The sequence below is a fragment of the Oncorhynchus tshawytscha genome, linkage group LG13 (genome assembly GCF_018296145.1).
Source record: "Oncorhynchus tshawytscha isolate Ot180627B linkage group LG13, Otsh_v2.0, whole genome shotgun sequence".
In the NCBI taxonomy this organism is placed as follows: Eukaryota; Metazoa; Chordata; class Actinopteri; order Salmoniformes; family Salmonidae; genus Oncorhynchus; species Oncorhynchus tshawytscha.
Genome location: NC_056441.1, coordinates 51,225,996 through 51,238,552, shown reverse-complemented (window position 1 = coordinate 51,238,552; position 12,557 = coordinate 51,225,996). Strand labels below are relative to the sequence as shown.

At 45.4% G+C, this 12,557-nt stretch overlaps 1 protein-coding gene across 2 annotated transcripts in view; it reads right to left on the bottom strand.

Moving 5' to 3' along the window:
• Positions 1–565: 565 nt before the first annotated feature.
• Positions 566–12,557, bottom strand: part of LOC112266057 (serine/threonine-protein kinase D2) — a 47,554-nt gene continuing 35,562 nt past the window's right edge. For both annotated transcript variants that reach the window (XM_042295881.1, XM_042295882.1), the window contains exons 9-18: positions 11,713–11,790; positions 10,939–11,260; positions 10,699–10,751; positions 10,497–10,569; positions 10,279–10,385; positions 9,479–9,640; positions 2,433–2,531; positions 1,941–2,208; positions 1,724–1,809; positions 566–1,453 (exon numbers count right to left, since the gene is read on the bottom strand). In XM_042295881.1, coding sequence (XP_042151815.1) covers positions 1,232–1,453; positions 1,724–1,809; positions 1,941–2,208; positions 2,433–2,531; positions 9,479–9,640; positions 10,279–10,385; positions 10,497–10,569; positions 10,699–10,751; positions 10,939–11,260; positions 11,713–11,790 — 1,470 coding nt within the window. In that variant the 3' untranslated portion in view covers positions 566–1,231. The remainder of the gene's footprint in view (positions 1,454–1,723; positions 1,810–1,940; positions 2,209–2,432; positions 2,532–9,478; positions 9,641–10,278; positions 10,386–10,496; positions 10,570–10,698; positions 10,752–10,938; positions 11,261–11,712; positions 11,791–12,557) is intronic.

The following is a 12,557-nucleotide window of genomic DNA, read 5'->3' as shown; positions in this document are numbered from 1 at the left end:
TCTTGGAATGGCCTCGTCAAAGCCCAGACCTCAATCCAATTGAGAATCTGTGGTATAATTTAAATATTGCTGTACACCAGCGGAACCCATCCAACTTGAAGGAGCTGGAGCAGTTTTGCCTTGAAGAATGGGAAAAAATCCCAGCGGCTAGATGTGCCAAGCTTATAGAGACATACTCCAAGAGACTTGCAGCTGTAATTGCTGCAAAAGGTGGCACTATAAAGTATTGACTTTAGTGGGGTGAAAGGTTATGCACGCTCAAGTCCTGTTTTTTTGTATTATTTCTTGTTACACAATAAAAAATATTTTGCATCTTCAAAGTGGTAGGCATGTTGTGTAAATCAAATTATATACAACCCCCCCCAAAAAATCATTTTAATTCCAGGTTGTAAGGCAACAAAATAGGAAAAATGTCAAGGGGTGTGAATACTTTCGTAAGCCACTGTATCAGACGACAGTTTTAAAAAGGGGCAATCTTCGATTACTACATCCATTTCTGGCTTCGTTTTCTTTGCTGTCATTTGAACTACAGATTTCCTCTGAGACCATGACACCACACAAGCACTGATCTGCTGCCTACAGTTATAAGCCTTTTATCTACCATTCACAGGCACTAAATGACTGGTCTGCAGCAAACAGGTCTGACAGCACATGCAGGGCGATTCCACTCATCACATTCAATGAAAATAAAAAGGAACGGTTCATAAGGATTTGTTTATGGGTGGGTATAAGTTACGCATTAGTGGATCGATCGAGTCCTTAATGTTTTTTTTTGTCTGTCTCTCTCCCTCCCCATCTCTCTCTCTCGCATCCAAACTGACCTTTGCCATACTGCAGTTTAGACTGAATGAGCACACTGCAGCAACGATATTCTACACATCCCCTGACCACTGGATACAGTATGTCCTTGTGGGATACAGAAGAGCAGTCTGTTAAACTCAAAGAGTTCTAGGGTTGAAGAGAGAGTGGTCAAGGATGGGGTCTGGAGATTGGACAGGCTTGGGCAGGAGTGGGACACCATTAGTAGACGGACAGGATCATGTCTATAGAAGGCGCTGTTCTACAGCTAAACCTCCCAGCCTCACCCTCCCCACTCTCCAGACCTCCAACCATCCATCCAGCCAGCCCCTCTGTCTCTCCACTCGCTCCCCACACTCCCCTCCTCTTCCCTGGGTCAGTCTTGAGTCCCTTGGGCCCTCGTGGGTTCTGGTTCTGCTGGTTCTCCAGGTTCTCAGAGTATGCTGACCCTCTCGGTGAGCCCCTGCATGTCTGCGTCCTCCCCAGCCTCATCGTCGGAGCCAGGCGCAGGCAGAGGGGGAACCAGGTGGGCCGGGTAGGGGAGCGTGTGCTCGCGGGCAAACATCTGCCAGCGGCAGTCGTCGCTCTCATGGGTGATGTAGCGCTCACCCAGCTTGGTCTCCAGCTCCCTCAGATCCAACCACGTCTGGTAGTCCTGGAGAGGGGAGGGAGGGAGGGAGGGAGGGAGGGAGGGAGGGAGGGAGGGAGGGAGGGAGGGAGGGAGGGAGGGAGGGAGGGGGGGAGGGAGGGAGGGAGGGAGGGAGGGAGGGAGGAGAAGATAAGAGCATAGAAGGAGGGAAGTGGATGAGACAAGAGGTTTGAGGATGGAGAGAAACATGAGAAATAAGTAAGTTAGGGGGCCTTGTGTTTCCACTGTAGGTAATGAACTTCTGTATAGCCGCCATGATTCTGTTGACTAGCGTACCTGTAGATAGGAGTGACTCAGGCTCTTGTCCACGCTGTAGCGTTTCCTCATCTTCACCTGGAGCAGGTTGTTGATCAGGTCAGTGGCTGAAGAGAAACACAGGCACACAGGTGAGAACAGTATGTGTATGCCAAAATAATCTGTATATTTGGGTATACTTACCCATGCACAAGACACTTGCATTGGCCATTTAACGGTGCAAGTGTGTGTGTCTTACCATCAGGTGAGATCTGTTTCCAGGGGTTGGGTGGGTACATAAAGGCAGCATTGTGGATCTGGTCGTTGATGTCCTCATCCTCGTTGAAGGGGAAGGTGCCACTGAGGCTGACGTACATGATGACTCCTACAGACCACATGTCCAGGGAGCGGTTATAGCCCTGGTTGAGGAGCACCTCTGGGGCCAGGTAGGCCGGGGTGCCCACCACCGAACGCCTGAACGACTTCTCACCAATGATACGGGCAAAGCCAAAGTCACACAGCTTCACCTGGGGGGGGGAGAGAGAGAGGGGGGGGAGAGAGAGACAGACAAGAGTGAGAGGGAGTCAATAAGAAGAAGAAATACTGCATGAATCGCTACTTTGGAGTAGAATAAAGTCAGGGTGAATTTGTATACTATGCATTAAGGTGCATTACATGGAGTAAAGGTCTGTCTACATTAGCTTGGATGTGTAGAGTCTGTGTGTGATAGTGTGATGACAGGGTTCTGTACCTGGGGGAAGGGCTCGGCAGAGGCCAGCAGGACATTCTCAGGCTTCAGATCACAGTGGACGATGTTCTTAAAGTGCAGGTTCCTCAGAGCTGCCAAAATCTACACACACAAACAAACCCGGATTTGGCTTTGACTTTCTGGGTCGTAACAAGAAACTAGAAACACACACAGAGTGAGAATACACCCCCGGAAAAAAAACATACACCTAGAACGTGTGTGTTACATAGTGAGTGAACACGAAACGGTGACCAGCAAACCCTCAAGCGAATATGAACATTGCGGCTTAAATTGTTTTTTTTAACTGTATCCAAAATATTATCAAATCTTTTTTTATATATTTCAAATGCATTTCAAATTTGAATCTTTGCTAAAAATGCATGTAATGCCTGACCATATTCCAGAAATGCGTGGCTGTGACATCTAGTCTACAGGGTGGCTAAACTGGTTACTAATGTGGCTTCTTAAATGACTCGTTACGTATTGATCAGTAGTTAGGTTTCCATCCAAATTGGCACAGATTTGACTGTGAATATTCTAAAATCGGCATTTTCCCACCAGAGATGTGTTTCCATCAAATTGACTTGTTGCAGATGAAAGGGTGTCCTGTGATGACGCAGTGCACATAAAAATACATTTTGTGGTTAACTTCCCAAGTACTGAATAAAAAATACAAGGTAGAAAATACAAGTTAAATGGGTTTCCATCACATTTTCAACTCTACTGAAGGTTTTTTCACAAAAATGTTGCCTCATATAGCGAAGCGACTGTGTCCTCTATGGTATTGGCACATGCACTCTAGCCAACAGCGCTATCTGCTGTTGGCTAGAGAACACGTACACGGAGTATATCAAACATTAGGAACACCTTCCTAATATTGAGTTGCCAAAGTGGCTAAACTAAGTTGATCTTATTCGGGCAATGGGCACGGCCATCTTTGACTTTGACTACTTGTGTTTTATAGTGAATGGCATTCTGGGATTAGGGAGTTTTCACTTGTCAAACACAAACAAACATGGCTGCCGTCGTAAACAATTGATCCGCTGTTAGCTGACACGTATCTCGTTGTGCCTGCCAGAGATGTGGTACATTGTAAACAAGTCTAGCTGTTCGGTCGCTAACTTGTGTTTTATTTTTGTTATTTAGACTGGTTCATGGATTGAGTTTAGCTGTGGATGTGTTCTGTATGATGCTTGGAGTTCGCATTTATCTTTTACGATGAAGTTCGCATTTATCTTTTACAATTAAATATGAAATTGAGGAATAGAGTTGTGAATAACTTAATTTTCCTTCAGTACAAAACATTGTTTAGAAATGTTTTCTGCATCATACGTTCTGTTGCTACTGTTCCAAATCACATATTTGCGATAGTACGCTGCAGGGACCACTGAACTATGATCACAAATATGAGCGTGAAAAACCCAGCAGCGTTGCATTTCTCCACACAATCCGGTGCGCTTGGAACCTACTACCATACCCCGTTCAAAAGGCACTTAAATATTTTGTCTTGCCCATTCCCCCTCTGAATGGCACACATACACAATCCGTCTCAGTTGTCTCAAGGCTCAAAAATCCTTCTTTAACCTGTCTCCTCCCCTTCATCTAAACTGATTGAAGTGGATTTAACAAGTGATCATAGCTTTCACCTGGTCAGTCTATCTCATGGAAAGAGCAGGTGTTCTTAATGTTTGGTATACTCAGTGCATTGCGTACATAATGAGATTATGATGGACCAAAACAATTGTATTTTATTTTTTATAAGATTATTATTTTTTATTTTTTCCAAAGGGCAGCCAAGCATCAATTATCTTGTGACCAGAATAAAACAAATTCACATAGAAATGTGAGATCTGTCATTCTCATGGCAAGCAAGTCAAAGAAGCAGTAGATCTGTTCTATGTGTGCAATTTCTATGCTTCCTGTTCTTAAGTTTCGTTTTTGGCATCTTTTACTTTCAGTTTTGTACATCAGCTTCAAACAGCTGAAAATACAATATTTTTGGTTTTGGAAAATATATTTCACAGCAGTTTAGATGGTACAATGATTCTCTACACTATACTACTTGTTTTGTCACATAAACTGAATTTAGGCAAACTATTAGAATTTTTGCAACCCGGAAATGGATTACCACATCTGGGGAAAATCCCTTGAACGCACTCCAACTGGTAATTACGAGTTAAATCAGCCATGAATCCCCATGTGACAAGGGTAATGGAAGCTTGTTATGTGCAACAGGGAGGGGCAATTACCGTAAATGCAAGAGAAAAAACATGTAATAGTTCAAACATTTCTAGCCTGCCTATGTATAGGTAAACAAGGTTTACGTGTTATGCTCGACCCGCTCAGTTTTTCACCACAAAACAGCAGAAAATGGACAAAGTAGAACCAGATCAGCTGCTATTATACTATGATTTGACTGTTAGATGTTCAATTTTTCTTTTCAAATAAATATATATATTTTTAAAAAGGAATAGTTTCATCATATTAAAACCAGTTTGGTTCCCGTAATGGGGTAGACCTTAAAAGGAGGGACATATATAGACAAATCATTAAATCACATTAAATACAGAATAATATTCAGAAATAAGTTAGCACAATAACTAAGGCTTTACAAAAAAACAAGTTTCCATCCACAGTTGTTATGCGAGTAAAGTCATACCGTATTTAAAAAAAAAAAAAAAAAAAAAACATCACGACAGCTGCAATGGAAACAGGAAGTTTTGGTACAATTTTGATGAAATGAATGATGCGAGAAATGGAGGTGGAAACGCCTTTTTGCTCAAATATTGATATAATAAAAATCTGTCGTTCTGCCCCTGAACAGGCAGTTAACCCACTGTTCCTAGACCAGTTAACCCACTGTTCCTAGGCCAGTTAACCCACTGTTCCTAGGCCAGTTAACCCACTGTTCCTAGGCCAGTTAACCCACTGTTCCTAGACCGTCATTGAAAATAAGAACTTGTTCTTAACTGACTTGCCTGGTTAAATAAAAGGTAAAATAAAAAATAAATAAATAAAAAGATGAAATAATTTACAATGAACTTCACAGGGTGGCGAAAGTCCTCGGTGATGAGCTTTAACGCTCCTTTCCAATAAATATCGAGGGTCTGGTGACATGATGATCGATGTTTGACAAATACAAATAGCCTCGCTCTTATCCATAATAATCTCGTCATGTAGACTAGCCTACCCGCAATGTATCTGTGAGCTGTTTTTTATCCAAGACCAGAGTAGGCACATTTGTTTTGTCATAACAGATTTTTTTGGAAACTTTGAGTTAAAAATGCAATGGAAACACATTGAAATGTAGATTTTTATTCAGAACAAGAAGAAAAAAATCTAATTTTGTTTTCATCACACACTGATTTTTTTTAAATCAGTTTTCCTGGGAAAATGCACATATTTTCTTTATGCAGATTTTTTAAATATTCCTGTGTTCTGCCTTACAACCAGTGTAACGGAGTGGATTACATGCAGCGACCCGGAAAAATGACTCAGAAAAAGAGGGAAACGAAGCGGTCTTCTGGTCAGACTCCGGAGACGGGCACATTGTGCACCACTCCCTAGCATTCTTCTCGCCAATGTCCAGTCTCTTGACAACAAGGTTGATGAAATCCGAGCAAGGGTAGCATTCCAGAGGGACATCAGAGACTGCAACGTTCTCTGCTTCACGGAAACATGGCTAACTGGAGAGACGCAATCCGAAGCGGTGCAGCCAGCGGGTTTCTCCACGCATCGCGCGGACAGAAACGAACATCTTTCTGGTAAGAAGAGGGGCGGGGGCGTATGCCTTATGACTAACGTGACATGGTGTGATGACAGAAACATACAGGAACTCAAATCCTTCTGTTCACCTGATTTAGAATTCCTCACAATCAAATGTAGACCGCATTATCTACCAAGAGAATTCTCTTCGATTATAATCACAGCCGTATATACCCCCCAAGCAGACACATCGATGGCTCTGAACGAACTTTATTTAACTCTCTGCAAACTGGAAACGATTTATCTGGAGGCTGCATTCATTGTAGCTGGGGATTTTAACAAGGCTAATCTGAAAACAAGACTCCCTAAATTTTATCAGCATATCGATTGCGCAACCAGGGGTGGAAAGACCCTGGATCATTGTTACTCTAACTTCCGCGACGCATATAAGGCCCTGCCCCGCCCCCTTTCGGAAAAGCTGACCACGACTCCATTTTGTTGATCCCTGCCTACAGACAGAAACTAAAACAAGAGGCTCCCACGCTGAGGTCTGTCCAACGCTGGTCCGACCAAGCTGACTCCACACTCCAAGACTGCTTCCATCACGTGGACTGGGAGATGTTTCGTATTGCGTCAGACAACAACATTGACGAATACGCTGATTCGGTGTGCGAGTTCATTAGAACGTGCGTTGAAGATGTCGTTCCCATAGCAACGATTAAAACATTCCCTAACCAGAAACCTTGGATTGATGGCAGCATTCGTGTGAAACTGAAGGCACGAACCACTGCTTTTAATCAGGGCAAGGTGTCTGGTAACATGGCTGAATACAAACAGTGCAGCTATTCCCTCCGCAAGGCTATCAAACAAGCTAAGCGCCAGTACAGAGACAAAGTAGAATCTCAATTCAACGGCTCAGACACAAGAGGCATGTGGCAGGGTCTACAGTCAATCACGGACTACAGGAAGAAACCCAGCCCAGTCACGGACCAGGATGTCTTGCTCCCAGGCAGACTAAATAACTTTTTGCCCGCTTTGAGGACAATACAGTGCCACTGACACGGCCTGCAACGAAAACATGCGGTCTCTCCTTCACTGCAGCCGAAGTGAGTAAGACATTTAAACGTGTTAACCCTCGCAAGGCTGCAGGCCCAGACGGCATCCCCAGCCGCGCCCTCAGAGCATGCGCAGACCAGCTGGCCGGTGTGTTTACGGACATATTCAATCAATCCCTATACCAGTCTGCTGTTCCCACATGCTTCAAGAGGGCCACCATTGTTCCTGTTCCCAAGAAAGCTAAGGTAACTGAGCTAAACGACTACCGCCCCGTAGCACTCACATCCGTCATCATGAAGTGCTTTGAGAGACTAGTCAAGGACCATATCACCTCCACCCTACCTGACACCCTAGACCCACTCCAATTTGCTTACCGCCCAAATAGGTCCACAGACGATGCAATCTCAACCACACTGCACACTGCCCTAACCCATCTGGACAAGAGGAATACCTATGTGAGAATGCTGTTCATCGACTACAGCTCGGCATTCAACACCATAGTACCCTCCAAGCTCGTCATCAAGCTCGAGACCCTGGGTCTCGACCCCGCCCTGTGCAACTGGGTTCTGGACTTCCTGACGGGCCGCCCCCAGGTGGTGAGGGTAGGCAACAACATCTCCTCCCCGCTGATCCTCAACACTGGGGCCCCACAAGGGTGCGTTCTGAGCCCTCTCCTGTACTCCCTGTTTACCCACGACTGCGTGGCCATGCACGCCTCCAACTCAATCATCAAGTTTGCGGACGACACAACAGTGGTAGGCTTGATTACCAACAACGACGAGACGGCCTACAGGGAGGAGGTGAGGGCCCTCGGAGTGTGGTGTCAGGAAAATAACCTCACACTCAACGTCAACAAAACTAAAGAGATGATTGTGGACTTCAGGAAACAGCAGAGGGAACACCCCCCCATCCACATCGATGGAACAGTAGTGGAGAGGGTAGCAAGTTTTAAGTTCCTCGGCATACACATCACAGACAAACTGAATTGGTCCACTCACACAGACAGCATCGTGAGGAAGGCGCAGCAGCGCCTCTTCAACCTCAGGAGGCTGAAGAAATTCGGCTTGTCACCAAAAGCACTCAAACTTCTACAGATGCACAATCGAGAGCATCCTGGCGGGCTGTATCACCGCCTGGTATGGCAACTGCACCGCCCTCAACGGTAAGGCTCTCCAGAGGGTAGTGAGGTCTGCACAACGCATCACCGGGGGCAAACTACCTGCCCTCCAGGACACCTACACCACCCGATGCTACAGGAAGGCCATAAAGATCATCAAGCACATCAACCACCCGAGCCACTGCCTGTTCACCCCGCTGTCATCCAGAAGGCGAGGTCAGTACAGGTGCATCAAAGCTGGGACCGAGAGACTGAAAAACAGCTTCTATCTCAAGGCCATCAGACTGTTAAACAGCCACCACTAACATTGAGTGGCTACTGCCAACACACTGTCAATGACACTGACTCTACTCCAGCCACTTTAATAATGGGAATTGATGGGAAATGATGTAAATATATCACTAGCCACTTTAAACAATGCTACCTTATATAATGTTACTTACCCTACATTATTCATCTCATATGCATACGTAGATACTGTACTCTATATCATCGACTGCATCCTTATGTAATACATGTATCACTAGCCACTTTAACTATGCCACTTGGTTTACATACTCATCTCATATGTATATACTGTACTCGATATCATCTACTGTATCTTGCCTATGCTGTCTCTGTACCATCACTCATTCATATATCCTTATGTACATATTCTTTATCCCCTTACACTGTGTATAAGACAGTAGTTTTTTTTTTTTGGAATTGTTAGTTAGATTACTTGTTCGTTATTACTGCATTGTCGGAACTAGAAGCACAAGCATTTCGCTACACTCGCATTAACATCTGCTAACCATGTGTATGTGACAAATAAAATTTGATTTGATTTGATTTGATGAAAATCTGTCACCAATTGGATGGAAACCTAGCTACCGTGAAAACCTGGAGTATTTCGAGGGGGTTAAAATCTTCAATTTTCAGGGGACTTCATTTCATATAACAGACATTTACAAATTCAATATTAGTGCATAATTGTTACTTAACTTATCAAAAGGCACTCATTTCGTGGAACATTTCAAAATGGACAAATACATTAATTGCCCAATTGTAAATATTTCACATATATCCTAAAAGGATTATGAAAAATACAATTTTAAATGTATTTTTTCCCCCATACGAGAGCAAGAGCACACACACACACACACACACACACACACAAACACACACACACCTGTGTGATGAGGAACTTGGTGAGCCTCTCTGGGAGCCGTCCTTTCTCACTGGACAGGATCATCTCCAACATGTCTCCATGGAGCTTCTCCATCACCACAAACACCTTCTCTGGAGTCTCAAACATACACTCCAGGTTCACTATGCCCAGGTGACGTAGACTCTGGGAGATGGAGAGAGGGAGGGGGAGGAGGAAGAGGGAGAGGGGGAGGGGTTTGAGTGCGAGAGGGAAAGCGTGGGGAAAGTGGGGAAAAAGTGCAGAGAGACAGTGAGAGAGAAGAAGAGAGAGAGAACCGGCAGAAGAAAAGGGGGGAGTGACACACAGGGCAGGAGAGAAAGAAACAGAGAGGTAGAGCGGAGGGGACGGAAGAGTGAGAGAGATTTAGAATGAGTATCAGTTAGAGTATAGTGTGAAGGCAGTGTTTACTGACCTTTATCTAACTACACCCCATAGAGATGATAACGATGCTGCAAAACCTGCCAATGTAATTGAATACAGTTGGCATGACAACCCCACGATGTAAAAATGAACCCTCGTGGCCTGTACAGACGTTGGACCTTAATTTGATCACTCTTTTGTTGCTGATAGCGTGTAGTGTATTCGAGGTTTGCATGCCAAATGGCACCCCATTCCCTACATATTGCACTACTTTTTATCGGGGTAAAAATACGGTGCCATTTGGGATGCAACGCTTGTGTGGCAGCAGTAAGTCACCAGCCAGCCAACAATTAGCTGATGAACTAGACTTGTAGTGGGAGACCCGTTGAAAATGTGTTTCTGCGTCCCCCCCTGGTGGTCACCTGCAGTATGGCCACCTCGTTCCTCAGCTGGCTCTCCTGCTTGGTGGGGAAGCGCAGCTTGTCAATCACCTTCACCGCCACGTCGCGCCCTGTCTTCCTGTGCTTCCCTGGTGGCGGGGGAGGGGAGAGGAAGAGAGGAAGAGAGGAAATTACAGGAGTCTGATTAACTGAGATTCAACGACTCAAAACAGAGAGTGTAGACGATTAGGGACACTCACCCCCATACACCACTCCAAACTGGCCAGAGCCGAGGATTTCATCTGCAAATATCTGGTACACCATACCAATGTCCTGGAGGATAAAAAAAAAAGTTTTTTAAGCATCATCACCATTATCATCACTACAAAGTCCTAGGTAATGATTGTGAACGGGTATAATGTACGATCATGTATTACGACCGCGTGGCAAGAGACGACTCACCACGTTCTCCTGGATCACACTGTTGGACACTGAGATGCTGACTGAAGCCTGTCCTGCGGATCAAAGTCAAAAATGCTAACCATCCACACTAACATATACAGGACTTCCACCTGAGCTTATGTGGGGTCACGACAGAGAGATTGAGCGTGTGTGTGTGTGTGTGCGCGTGCCAAGAGCTCTGAAAACAAGCTTCTGAGTTCCTCGAGCTATGGACTGAGGTAAGGTGAGATTATATCTTACTGTGAGGAGTGTGTCCCTCTACCGGTGGTGCATCCTGGAAGATGACTGGCATGAGGGCCTGGCGAATGGCGCCCTCCCACGCCTTGGCCACTTCCCGCCCCACGCCGCTATTGGGCACCACGTTGCTGGGGGAGGGGGGTGTGGGGGGGAAGGCCTGGGGGGTGGTGGGGGGCAGGGCGGGGACGTGGACGTTGGGGTCCTCCCCTACAAAGTAGCGCATGGTGCCCATGACAAGCTCGAAGCAGTGGGGGCTGGTGCCCGGCGGGACCAGGGTGAAGTCACCTGCGGGGCGCACCTCCAGAATCTCAGACAGAGGGATCTCCTACAGGACGGGGGGAGGACGTGAGCCCAGAGGATGTACGCAATCAATCATGTGAAGACAAGCGCAATTGAGACATTTTTTTAAAAATGTTTTTTTTTTTTTTTTTTACTTTGAAAATGTGGAATAGGTTGTGTAGATCATTAGGATTGTTTGTTTTTTTCAAACCCTTTTTAGATGACATTTTAAGGCAGAAAAATGTGAAAACTCCGCAAGGGGTGTGTAGACTTTCACCAGGTCAATGTATGTGAGAGCGTCTACACATCTGTATCGCTTTCTCTTCGGGGTTTTAGGCTGGGTATCTGTATAAGCACTTTGTGACCAATACCAATGTAAAAAAAAAAGGCTCTATAAAATAAAGTTGACTGATCGATTGACTGAGACCCGACTCACATAGTACCTGTGAAGTTTATTGGCTTGCTAACCTAGTTGGGCGGAGCTGGAGAATACAATACCTTATAGTACTTGTTGGTGGTGTTGTTCTGGAACAAGATGATGCACTTGCAGTCCAGACGCCAGTAGTGCCGCTTTCTCTGTGGGGGGTGCCGGAGGAGTAGGAGGGGACAGGGGGGGGTAAAGGGGGTCAACCAAGGTTCACTGAGGGGGTCAGAGGTTAAGCTGTGGTCCAGGAAGAGTGGACAAGGAGAAGGATGAGGCAGGCCAGCTGATGGGTGGAGGAGAGGGAACGAAAGGGAACGGTAGGAAGAGAGAAGGAGAAAAGAGACAGTGACAGTGTCAGTAAAGCCAGGACAGGTTGGCTTTGAGAAGGCAGAAAGTGTCAGGTAAACAGCAACACTTTGTAAGAGGAAGGAGAGAGAGAAGAAGAAGAGAGAAAAAAGGGGGCTGCGGATGTGAATTCAACACACGTCTCCCAGGTGTTTTCGTGCGGCGGGGAGCAGATATACACTATCTATCCCACTCAGCCGGAGACACACAAACACACTTTCACACAGATGAAAAAAAGGGAGAGCATTAACGAGAGCATTAACGAGAGCATTAACGAGAGCATTAACGAGAGCATTAAAAGGGGAGGTCAAAGTTGCAGAGGTAAGAGAAACTCCGACCGAAAACATTGTGAAGAAGAGGCGGAGGACTGGAGGGGTAGGGGAGAATGATAAACAGTGTGTCAATGTCGCGGAGAACAAAGGTGGAGGAGAAAGCTTCTCTGAAAGTTCTAGAAAAAGAAGGAGTGGAAACACTATTGTAAGGGAACCTAATAAACCCTTTCTACGGCCTTTGTATGTGTTCACCATGTATTAATCATTACTACAACATGTATTATTACATGTAGAAACCATTT